The sequence below is a fragment of the Xiphophorus maculatus genome, chromosome 11 (genome assembly GCF_002775205.1).
Source record: "Xiphophorus maculatus strain JP 163 A chromosome 11, X_maculatus-5.0-male, whole genome shotgun sequence".
In the NCBI taxonomy this organism is placed as follows: domain Eukaryota; kingdom Metazoa; phylum Chordata; class Actinopteri; order Cyprinodontiformes; family Poeciliidae; genus Xiphophorus; species Xiphophorus maculatus.
The window spans coordinates 3,806,716-3,819,843 of NC_036453.1; the positions used below are offsets into that span (position 1 = coordinate 3,806,716).

At 35.6% G+C, this 13,128-nt stretch overlaps 1 protein-coding gene across 1 annotated transcript; it reads right to left on the reverse strand.

Moving 5' to 3' along the window:
* Positions 1–4,490: 4,490 nt before the first annotated feature.
* LOC111610012 lies at positions 4,491–8,091 on the reverse strand. The gene is made up of 4 exons (XM_023341905.1): positions 7,876–8,091; positions 5,572–6,402; positions 5,351–5,490; positions 4,491–4,788 (listed from the first exon to the last, which is right to left on the reverse strand). Exons 2-4 carry the CDS (start codon positions 6,383–6,385, stop codon positions 4,609–4,611), a joined length of 1,134 nt encoding a protein of 377 aa, XP_023197673.1. The 5' UTR covers positions 6,386–6,402; positions 7,876–8,091; the 3' UTR covers positions 4,491–4,608.
* Between the last annotated feature and the right edge of the window lie 5,037 nt (positions 8,092–13,128).

Below are 13,128 nucleotides of genomic sequence, written 5' to 3' on the forward strand. Positions count from 1 at the left end.
GAAATTAAACGAACACATATTGAAACACTTCTCTCCACTTCCTGCTATTTTTACCCATTTTAAACAATTTAGACCAGTTTGTCAACACCTAGGCTGTTCTAAAAACTGGTTTCTTTTTTATAGTGGGTAACAATTAAAATAGAAAATTTCTGAAGAAATTTAGCCGGGGCCTGCCAAGGCGCGCCCGTCGGGCTTGGGCCCGGTGTCGTCACGCCACAAATTGGCGTTGACGCTAAAGAACGCCGCAACGTAATCAGTGGCACGCGGAGAACCGCAAGAAAGTTAAGCGAGGCAGACGTGCACCATTCAGTATGATTTAAAATGTTGTCAAGGCTTTTATTTTGGAAGTTTTGTTAAACTTCATTTCAAAGGGCCAAACTAATCCCATGCGTAACAGTCATTGGGTTAAAATAGTTATATAATGCTCAAAACACAAGTAGCTGATGTAAAAATATTCAAGGCTTTTATTTTGAAATGTTTGTTAAGCTTCATTTCAAAGTGCCAAACTAATCCTATGTTTATCAGTGCTTTGGATGAAAACGTCAAATAAAGCCAAAAAGAGCAATTACGTCATGTAAAAATATTCAAGGCTTTTATTTTGAAATTTTCAGTATGCTTCATTTCAAAGGGCCAAACTAATACCATGTGTAACAGTGCTTTGGATGAAAAAGTCAAATAAAGCCAAAAAGAGCAATTACATGATGTAAAAATATTCAAGGCTTTTATTTTGAAATTTTTGTTAAGCTTCATTTCAAAGGGCCAACCTAATACCATGTGTAACAGTTACTGAGTTAAATCAGTTATATACAGCCCATAGCTGCAGGTAGTTGTAAAGGCCAGTTAAGTCCTGATCTGTTTCAACTGAGGGTTTCACTATATATAGAACTACAGTGATGCGTATTTGTAGTCCTAACCACCAGCCAATAGCCTCTTGAGTTCCGTTGCTATGGTAAATAAGTTTCACACCAAGGTGTGAACTGTTAGTGAAAGAGCCTGAGAGCCTCAGAAAATCCTGTCGCATGACTTTGCTCTGAAGCACCGTGACAGAAAACCGTACGGTCTAGATAAATTTCGAAAACATTTTACCGGAGCAGACAGGCGTATCAATGTCAGGACCGATTTTGATACTAATCGTGCGATATTTGTGGGCGTGACGGCGATTTCAAAAATGATTTGGGTTGAAAAAGTTGTCTTCATCTCTCACTCTAATCAATCAGAGAAGCACTGTAATTCTCGGAAAAATGAGAAACTTTGGGTCGCTTAGAAGCAAATTGTGGACAAACCGTAACTGGTATCGACGAGCCGTCTTCACTTTCGAAGAGATCACAGACGTATCTACAAAATGAAATTTGAATGGCATTTCTAGGTGAATTTGTGACGACACAGAAAATCCTCAAAAATAGGGTATTTCCAGGATTTTTCCCATTGACTTATAATGGGGTTTTTTTCGTAGTTTTTTGCGAATTATGTCGCCACGTTAAGGCCAAATCCCACCAAAAATAATAGCTCCAATGGCGTGAATTTTCTGCACGTTTTGATACCTCATTTGTAGGTGTGCACCCAGCGGTATGAGCCGCATTAACGGTGACGGAAGAAAAATAAAGAAGAAGAATACTAGAAAATTTCGGAAGAAATTTAGCCGGGGCCTGCCGAGGCGCGCCCGTCGGGCTTGGGCCCGGCGTCGTCGCGCCACAAATCGGCGTCGACGCCAAAGAACGCCGCGACGTGATCAGTGGCACGCGGAGAACCGCAAGAACGTTAAGCGAGGCGGACGTGCACCGTTCGGTACGATTTAAAATGTTGTCGAGGCTTTTATTTTGGAAGTTTTGTTAAACTTCATTTCAAAGGGCCAAACTAATCCCAAGCGTAATAGTCCTTGGGTTAAAATAGTTATATAATGCTCAAAACACAAGTAGCTGATGTAAAAATATTCAAGGCTTTTATTTTGAAATTTTCAGTATGCTCCATTTTAAAGTTCCGAACTAATCCCATGTGTAACAGTGCTTTGGATGAAAAAGTCATATACGGCCAAAAAAAGCAATTACGTCATGTAAAATATTCAAGGCTTTTATTTTGAAATTTTCAGTATGCTTAATTTTAAAGTTCCAAACTAATCCCATGTGTAACAGTGCTTTGGATGAAAAAGTCACATAAAGCCAAAAACAGCAATTACCTGATGTAAAAATATTCAAGGCTTTTATTTTGAAATTATTATTATGCTCCATTTTAAAGTTCCGAACTAATCCCATGTGTAACATTGCTTTGGATGAAAAAGTCATATACGGCCAAAAAGAGCAATTACGTCATGTAAAATATTCAAGGCTTTTATTTTGAAACTTTTGTTAAGCTTCATTTCAAAGGGCCAAACTAATACCACGTGTAACAGTGCTTTGGATGAAAAAGTCAAATAAAGCCAAAAAGAGCAATTACATGATGTAAAAATATTCAAGGCTTTTATTTTGAAATTTTCAGTATGCTTCATTTTAAAGTTCTGAACTAATACCACGTGTAAGAGTGCTTTGGATGAAAAAGTCAAATAAAGCCAAAAAGAGCAATTACGTCATGTAAAAATATTCAAGGCTTTTATTTTGAAATTTTCAGTATGCTTCATTTTAAAGTTCCGAACTAATCCCATGTGTAACAGTGCTTTGGATGAAAAAGTCATATACGGCCAAAAAAAGCAATTACGTCATGTAAAATATTCAAGGCTTTTATTTTGAAATTTTCAGTATGCTTAATTTTAAAGTTCCAAACTAATCCCATGTGTAACAGTGCTTTGGATGAAAAAGTCACATAAAGCCAAAAACAGCAATTACCTGATGTAAAAATATTCAAGGCTTTTATTTTGAAATTATTATTATGCTCCATTTTAAAGTTCCGAACTAATCCCATGTGTAACATTGCTTTGGATGAAAAAGTCATATACGGCCAAAAAGAGCAATTACGTCATGTAAAATATTCAAGGCTTTTATTTTGAAACTTTTGTTAAGCTTCATTTCAAAGGGCCAAACTAATACCACGTGTAACAGTGCTTTGGATGAAAAAGTCAAATAAAGCCAAAAAGAGCAATTACATGATGTAAAAATATTCAAGGCTTTTATTTTGAAATTTTCAGTATGCTTCATTTCAAAGGGCCAAACTAATACCATGTGTAACAGTGCTTTGGATGAAAAAGTCAAATAAAGCCAAAAAGAGCAATTACATGATGTCAAAATATTCAAGGCTTTTATTTTGAAATTATTATTATGCTCCATTTTAAAGTTCCGAACTAATCCCATGTGTAACAGTGCTTTGGATGAAAAAGTCACATAAAGCCAAAAACAGCAATTACGTCATGTAAAATATTCAAGGCTTTTATTTTGAAATTTTCAGTATGCTTAATTTTAAAGTTCCAAACTAATCCCATGTGTAACATTGCTTTGGATGAAAAAGTCAAATAAAGCCAAAAAGAGCAATTACATGATGTAAAAATATTCAAGGCTTTTATTTTGAAATTTTTGTTAAACTTAATTTCAGAGGTCCAAACTAATCCCATGTGTAATAGTCATTGGGTTAAATCAGTTATTTATTGCTCAAAAGAGCAATTATCTGATCTAAAATATGTCAAGGCTTTTATTTTGAAATTTTCAGTATGCTTCATTTCAGAGGCCCAAACTAATCCCATGTGTAACAGTGCTTTGGATAAAAAAGTCACATAAAGCCAAAAGCAGCAATTACATGATGTAAAAATATTCAAGGCTTTTATTTTGAAATTATTATTATGCTCCATTTTAAAGTTCCAAACTAATCCCATGTGTAACAGTTACTGAGTTAAATCAGTTATATACAGCCCATAGCAGCAGGTAGTTCTAAAGGCCAGTTCTCAGTCCTGATCTGTTTCAACTGAGGATAGATAGAACTACAGTGATGCGTATTCGTAGTCCAAATCAGCAGCCAATAGCCTCTTGAGTTCCGTTGCTATGGCAAATAATGGTCTCAGCAGGTGTGAGCTGTGAGCTCTGAGCTCTCAAACACACAAGTGTGTTTGAGCAAACACACTTTACTGAAAAAAAGCATTGGAAACAAATCCTTCTTGTTCGGGAACTGTAATACATATTCGAAAAGCGTTTTAAGCGTATGACAGTTCAATGTGTCTTCTGCGATAGTCCCGAGATTCATATCTGTACCTCACTCAGAGCATTTACAGTGATGAGAGAAAGAAATGTTGTGCCCAGATATGAACCGAGGTCGGCTGTCACTCTAATATGAGCAAAAATGAGAAACTTTGGGTCGCTTAGAGGCAAATTGTGGACAAACCATAACTGGTATTGACGAGCCGTCTTCACTTTCGAAGAGATCACAGACGTATCTACAAAATGAAATTTGAATGGCATTTCTAGGTGAATTTGTGACGACACAGCAAATCCTCAAAAATAGGGTATTTCTAGGATTTTTCCCATTGAGTTATAATGGGGTTTTTTTCGTAGTTTTTTGCGAATTATGTCGCCACGTTAAGCCCAAATCCCACCAGAAGTAATAGCTCCAATGGCGTGAATTGCTTTGCATGGCAGGCCCCAATGATGGTCGTGAAAAGCAGTGTGTAGAGAGGATGAGGGGAGAAAGTTAGAGTCAGTTACCCTCCACCACCCTGATCAGCGCCCCCTCCTGGATTCCCTGGATGGAGCCCAGCTCGGCGGCGCTGTCCAGGACGGCGCCTCCCAGCTGCAGGGAGAAGCAGGAGCGGTGGCAGGTGAGTTCATGATCCATAAGCACCTGATGGAGCTCAGATATCGACATCTGCCCTGATACCTGAGAGGGGAGGATAACCAATCAATCAATCAATCAATCAATCAAGTTTATTTGTATAGCACATTTACATCAGACAAACACAAATACACAGTCATGAAGACACAAACAACCTGAGGGAAGTTGGAACATCACTTTCTTCAAATCAGACAAAATTGGTGTCAAATGTTTGTGGTACATTTGTGCATCAAAACTTTTGGTTTCTGGTGCTATCATTTTAAATATACTAAGAAATGTTTCCAGAGGTCATGAAAGGTCAACCTCCCCGGCCCCTAGCTTCTCCAAATCAGATAGAATTGGTGTCAATCAACTCGACTACATTTATGCTGGTTTGTGCAGCAAAAATCTTTGTGCTGCTTTGGCTTTGAACCTATTAATGAATGTTTAAAGGTCATTTTGATTTTGTAAAAGTGGAGGGCTGGTTGACCTTTTGAACCCTATACTTTATTAATATCTTCAACGGGGTGATGCGCTCCATCTTCCTGGTTTTAGTGCAAACGCCATCAGAGTGATTGACTGGAGGAAGGTAGAAGCACTTTTATGAAAATACTGAAGAAAGCAGAACCTGAAGATCAAAACTTTCTGTTCCAGGCGGCTGAATTTGGACTGTAAATTTGTCCTCATGAAGATCAGCGACTTCTCCATCGCTCGACAGAGTTTTTCTCTTGTTGGACAGCTCATCCTCAGAGGTTTCTGAAGCCACACCTGAGGTTTAAAGAATTAAACCTTAAACATCATAATAACAGAATGTTATTACATGAACAAAGATGGACGCCGATCACCAACCTTTGACAAGCGGCTCCTCCTCTGAAAGAGGCTGCAAACCACTTTTATCCTGGTCCTCCTTTTCTCTCTTTATGTTTTCTGGATCCTTCATGTGAGTCTTGTTAAATATGGGTGTGTCTACTAACTCATCAGTGTGGATAATTTCATTTTTTACGTGAAAAACTCCTGGATCTTCATCACTTAGTTCATGTTTTACTTGGAAGTCCTCATGAGTGTTGTTGCTTTTACGTTCTGCACCAAAGTGTTCGGTCCTCTCAGAACCATTTCCACTGGGATGGATCAGTACCTGGTGCTGCTCAGGCCAAACAAACCCTGCTGCGCTCACTTCATGAAGCTTGATGTTTTTCTCCATTTCTGATTTTGCTTTTGTTGAAGTTGTGATGTCTTTATCGTTTTCCGTCTGAATTTCTGGCTCAGAGTCAGTCTGAGTCTGAACCGCCGCACTAATCTGAGTCTCCACTTCGGTTTGCGTCTCCACCTCAGAGAAACACCTGTCTCTTCCTTCCCTTGCGTCTCCTTCATCTCCCTGCGCCTCGTCTTCCTCAGAAACAAGCAAACACACCATGGGCTCCACCAGAGTCACTTCGCCTGCAGGGTTGCTGCTGAGTATGATGTCAGGAAACAGGAAATGCTCTGGCTCAAGAGCAGGGTTTGCTATACCAGTTGAAGGGTTTATCATACTGTCATCCAAAGAGTCAAGGTCGCTTTCCTCGCTTGATAGAAGAGGGGATTGCTCAGCGCCCTGTTGAACCGGATCGCCCGGATGCTTGAAGAAGCTCAATAATCCGCGGCAGCACTGGAAGATGTTTCCCATCGTCGCTCCGCGTCAGGCTGGACAGAGAAAAAAATAATTTAATTTGTACATTTACCCACTTTTTACCAGTACTATTTGTTTTTATCTGGAATTTATCAAATGGGAATAATTTTGGGACCCCAACTTTACAAAAGAAAATTTTAATTTAATTTAATTTAATGTGAGGAAGAAAAAAGTACAGAGTGTAAAGATCTAGTTTAGACTCTTTGTGGAGCTTTAGATCCAAATTAGCTGGAGGTTTCTGTTAAATTTTCTATAGAATATTGTCAGAGTTTTTCTGAAAAAAAAACATACTTTTAGGAGTATTTTTACTTCTGTACGTTTTACTTTCATTTGAGTAATTTTATTATGAAGTATTGCTACTCTTACTTTAGTAAAATTTCTACTTTCTACCCACTGAAAGAAAAACAAACATGTTTTCACCAAAAATTCATCAGACACTGACACACACCTGCAGTTTGTGTTAAAGTTTCATAATATATTTTTTAAAGAAACTGATTTGAATTTTTTTTATTATTTTGCCTGATTTTTATTATTTTGTAATTATGTTAGTTATAGAAATCATTTTGGTGCTTAAAATACCAAAATTTCCACATAACTTTATATTTCAGTCCATATTATGAAGAATTTTTAAAGATTAAATTATTGATGTTTTGATCAGTTACTCTGGTTTTTTTTTACCAAATAATTTTTTACTTTTACTTGAGTAAAACAGTGATTGTATTCAAGTAAAAGTAGAAATATTTCAACATATTTTAACTCACGTAAAAGTAAAGAGTAGCCATCCAAAAAATTACACAAGAGTAAAAAAGTATTTTGGTAAAAAGTTGACTCGAGTGCTGAGTAACTGATCAAATGATCAATTTAATGTTTTTAAAAATATGTCATCAGATGGACCAAAATATAAAGTTAAGGAAAAATTTTGGTATTTTAAGGACCAAAATATAAATAATTTATATAAGCAACAACATTTTTAAAAAAAATAAAATCAGGCAAAATAAAAAATTACCAAATGAATTTCAAAAATTAGTTTTTGGTTAAAACATGTTTGGTTTTTAATCATCGGGTAAAAATGAAGGAGGATACTTCACAATAAAATTACTCAAATAAAAGTAAAAAAAAAAATACAGCTTAGTAAAAATACAAATAAAAGTAAATTTTTTAAAGTACATTTAATTGAGTAAATGTAACTAGTTACTACGCAGCTCTGGGTTTCACCCAACATAAACTGGACAATCTAAAATTTTAGATCCAGTCTTGTGGATGGTGCAGAGCATTTAATGAATCCATGAAAGAAAAGTTTAAAAAGTAAGCTGGAGATGATGAAATCAGAGTTCAACCACATGAGGATTTGAAAAATAAACACAGCTGTGAAGATTAATTTCTTATTTAAAGCACCAAATGGTCACGAGAGCCTAAACTGTTGCAGGTGAAGATTTGCGTGATCCTCAAACACAACAAAAATATGACATCAGATGTGTGAGACCTACCATCCAGTGAAGAAGAAGAAATCAGTCACTCTGTGTCATCTTGTCTCATATCTTCTGGTTTCCATCCTGGTGAAATCACAGAGTTTCCCAAGGTTTCCTCCAGACGCTCTCCTGTCCTTGCTGTGCGACTACATTACACAAACTGAGTGTCCTTCATGAGTGGGGGGAGAAAGGGGAGCTGTCACACAGCCTGTGGGCCCTCTCCCCGTTCAGACAATACCCAACAGCGGCCAGCAGGGGGCTGCCTCTCTGCTGCACATGATGTAACTTCCTGTGTGATTCAGATTGACGTATGCAGGTGGCAGCATGAGTGTGTTACCGCCATCTACTGGTGGGAAAACGATCCTTCTCATCTTTTCTCTTCATAGACTGAAAGGTTTATTATTAGAGTTAGTAACTAGTTACATTTACTTGAGTGACTTTATGGAAGAAACGTTCTTCTAGGAGTATTTTTACTATGCTGTACTTTTTATGTTTACTTAAGTACTTTATTATGAAGTATTTCTACTCTTACTTGAGTAAAGTTTATGAAGTACAAGCTTGTATTAAGAAAAACTTGACCAGACACAAACACACCTGAAGTTATTGTTAAAGTTTAATGAGTTTAATATTGAGAGAAACTGATTTGGGAAAATGTGTGTTTTGTCTGATTCTGTTATTTTATAATGATGTTTTAAATAAATAATTTTCATTTTGATCTTTAACATGCCAAATTTTCAACATAACTTTACATTGTAGTCCATCTGATGATGTAACTTTTAAATATTAAATGATTGATGTTTTGACCAGTTACTCAGCACTTAGCTGTTTATCAATTACTTTTCTACGCTTATTTGAGTAATTTCTTGGACGGCTATGTTTTAATTTTACTTCATTAAGAATACGTTGAAGTAGTGCTACTTACTTGAGTACTACATTTGGGTACTCTCACCTCTGATTATTATTTTTATTTACCATTATGTGACGTTACAAGCGCAAATTTTCATGTATATTATTTATTTTTTGGTGATAGACCAATATAATTTGCAATAACTGTATAGCTTTTTATGTTATGGTCTTGTATATTATTATTATTGTTATTATTATTATTATTATTAGTAGTAGTAGTAATAGTACTACTACTACTACTACTACTACTACTATCATTGCTACAGTCCTATTTTTGTATATTGTTTATTTGTTTATATATATATATTGTATATATCAGAATAACAATGACAATCTCAAACAATGAGTCAGTAACAAATATTACAAAAAAGAAAATCACCACTCCTACTATTAAGAGATCTAATTGGAAACAAAGGCTAGAGCAAAGTATTAAAGTTAGTGACAAAATAAAAAATAAATTAAATGGGACTACTAATTGAAAATCTTCCATTAACTCAAGCAATTTAATTGCGTTTAAATGCTGCATTTTTCTCAGACAACTTTTGAAAAAGAAAAGTTCGTTTTGGAGAGCAGAGATTGAGAGGGAGCATTTTGCATAGCGACATTTATGGATATAAAATTTTGTTACAATCAGTAGAACATTGACTAAAAATTCAAAAAAATGTTCTTTTATAGATAAACCGAACTGAATGTTTTGTAAGGAAATAAAATCCACATTTATTGTTTTAGAAGACAGAAAGGTACGAAGTTGATCCCATAAGTTTAATACTTCTTTACATTCGTAAAACAAATGGTTAGTTGTTTCCAATTGAGTTTTACAAAAACCACAATTCTTAACATTTAAATTAAATCTCTCTCTTAAGAACTCATTGGAAGGATATGTGTTATTAATTATTTTAAAATGTAATTCTTTATATTTGGGCGGAAATGGGAATTTCAAATAATTTGTCCAAATTTTTACTAACATAGATTTGTTAAAATTTTGTAATAGAACTGTGCTTTTCGTTCTTCCTGGGTACATAATATTAATAGGATTCTGATTTAAAAACTTGTTGCATTTATTATCTCTAATGTCCACATGTTCAAATTGAATCTTATGGAGTCTAGGAATAGAGAAATTAGGTAAATTGTTTTTAACTGACTGAATGAGGACATTAGGGATACGACGTAAAACTTTTTAATAAATTGTTAGTGAACAATCAGCTCCATACTTCCTGTTAAATTCCTCCAAAATTAGAATATCACCATTTCCATCCAGTAGATGAGTAATTGACCAGATTTGGTTATTCCACCAATCTTCCATAAATATAGATTTTCTACCACATAGAATGGCTCTGTTGTTCCACAGTGGAACATTATGAGACTGAAGTTGTGTTTGAACATTAACTTCCACTGTAACAAAACCTGTTGGTGGAAATCAGAGAGTTGTAGGGGGAGTTTTGATAATTCAAAATCACATTTCAATAACAACTCAATACCTCCAACTTTTGAAATACGAACGACGCTATAACAAACCAAATGAGGCCACCATTTTTTAAAAAGGACTGAAGCCATCTAATTTTTAAAGTACCATTTATAATTTCAAAATTGATTGCCTTGATACCACCGTCCTGAAATTGTTTTAGCAAATCACATTTTCTATAGTAATGGTGTTTGTTTTTCCAAATAAAGTTAAAAGTAATTCTGTGAATCTGTTTTATGAGATTTGGAGGGACGGCTAAGGAATATGCAGGACATGTCAGCCTGGATAAGGATTCAGTTTTTGTTAATAAAGTTCTACCAAACAACGTCAAGTCTCTTTGAAGCCAATTATTTAAAGTTTTTTCACATTTATCAATGTTGACTTGTAAATTTTTTCTTACGCTGGTAGCTTTACATTTCTTGGTGCTGGTTCTGAACCTGGTCCTGTTTTTTGTGAAGTCTTGTCTTGAAGAAAAACAAGACAAGACTTGTCTTGTTTTTTTAATTTTTTTTTTTTTTTTACATGTTAAACTACATAAATGTATTGGGTCTGAAGGAGCTGTGTATCAAATGGGTGCAACCTAACGGTAAAATAGTTGAACAAATTAATGAAATAATTATTCTTGAACAGTATCAGGTGTGGATAAAAGAACATAATCCAAAGGCTGCGAAGGCGGCTGCTGAACTGACCGATGTGTTTGTGGCTGCAAGGAGGAAGACCTCTTAAGCTTTTCAAAGCTGGAAAAAGGATGGCCGCAATCAATCTCCATGTAAAAGAGAAATTTGGCTCAACATTTCAGCTGAAAAAGCCCATTTGTTATGTGCACAGGAGGGTCATATCAAACCTATGTGCCCTCAAAATGCTCTTAAGTTGCCCCAGATGTATTTTCTGCCCAGGAAAGAGACTCAAAATGCCGGAGCAATTCATCAATTAATGGAGACTTCTGTGGAGCTCAACGGTCAGGCACTGAAGGCCCCGATTGATACAGGGAACACACAGACTTTGGTCCAGCGCAGGTATGTCTCACTCCAGTTTGTTTGCACCAGTGAGACCAGTCCAATTTGCTGCGTCCATGCTGACAAAAGTATCCAACAGCAGATGTTTATGTGACTATAAAAGGACAACATACAAAGTCTCTGTTCCAGGTAAAAGCTGCTCCACTCGCATTATGAACCTGCTGAAACAGTGGGTGTCCTGGGGCCTGGAGAAACCTGCCTCCTCCTACATCCGGAGTCCAGAGGATGAGGAACCTGAGGAGCAATATGTTCCTGTTATCAGGGGCTAAGACCCCTAAAGGTCAGATCCTAGAATTGCCCCTGATTACAGGTATTACTAGATTACTCTTTGAGTAATTTACACACCTTTGTGTGATACTAAGATAAATATTGGGATATTAACTGTAGCACCTAATGTCGAACTATCAGCTTAGCTACTGAGACTATTTTATTCTATTCTAATTAAGAATAAGAGGCTATAGAGTAAGCTTCAAATTTACAGTATAAAACAGAAATATTGGCCAGGATTTAAAAATAACATACTCAAATTCAAAGTGGAACTTGGCAAGAAAACCAATAAAATATACTTGTTTATTTTTTGCATCTAAAAGCAGCAGGCTATTTACAAGAAATGAAAAAATATGAAAAAATGATGTAAACATTTTTTTACTTATGCTGCCACCTACGTGATACCTACCAGCTGATGGGAGGAAGGATCTACTATAACGCTCCTTTGTGCATGTAGGATGGCTTGGATCAAAGCATATTTGTGTGCTGCTGTGGCCCAGTCAAAGTCCAAACATATTAAATTGAGAATCTGCTATAAGAATAGAACAGTGGTGTTTTCAGAAACTCAGTCTGAATATTGTCGAGTGTTTATATTTCAATCCGTCAGTTTGATTGTATTATTGACAACATATTTAATGAATTTTAAATCATTGGTACAAAATTTTAATTTTATGTTTTAAATGTACAGACGCTCTTGGTAAATGATGAATGTCCCTGGATTTTCCCTTGGGCTTCATGATGTAATCAAATGAATTCCACATTTTCTCTTTTCTCGTATTTACTGAAGCACCTCCTCTGTCCCAAACCACCTAAAAACAAACCTCTCAGTATTCACATCCTGTTTCCTCAAAGATTTATTTGGCATCAGCTGAAAAGAAGGTCTGTTGCCACCAGAGAGCAAAACATTAATATTCTGAACACACCAAGAGCAAATCAACTGCTGGAGAAACTCTCTGCTGCTGCTTGTTTATTCAGTAGTAGCTCCATTAAAGTTCATGCTGTGTGAATAATAAATTAAATGAAATCTTGACTAACATTAAAATAAGATTTCTTTTTCTGTAGCAACTCTTTCCTTTTTTTGCAGCTACAGGGAAACATTTCACAACAAAATGTTTGATTTTTAAGTCGAGACCTGGGAAACTGACAACATACAGCACATGTGTCAAACTCAAGGCCCGGGGGCCAAATCTGGTCCACTGTAGCTATTTATGAGGGACACAAAAAATAAAACATTTAACATAACGGTTGTGTGGTTAAATGTAATCGTATCAATCGAATCAAAACAGTTTTTATCTGTATACTGCCAAATTGCAGTATGGAATATGGAAAATCAACAAACCCATGCACTTTTTCACAGTAATGCATAATTGTGAGTTTACTGTAAATTTTCCACTAAAATGGTCAAAAACATTGGGTTTATGTGATGCTAACTCCCACCTGCAAGTGGCAGTATTTCTTACAGCAAGTTTTTTTTTTAAAGATATTTCGCAAATATTTCTGAATTAACTCCACAAATCAGTGATTTTTATTGCAAAAGAAAAAAAATAATAAAGCAAAAAAATGTTATTCTACATTTTACAGATGTTAAATTTTAATAAGTACTTATCAAATGCAGACACA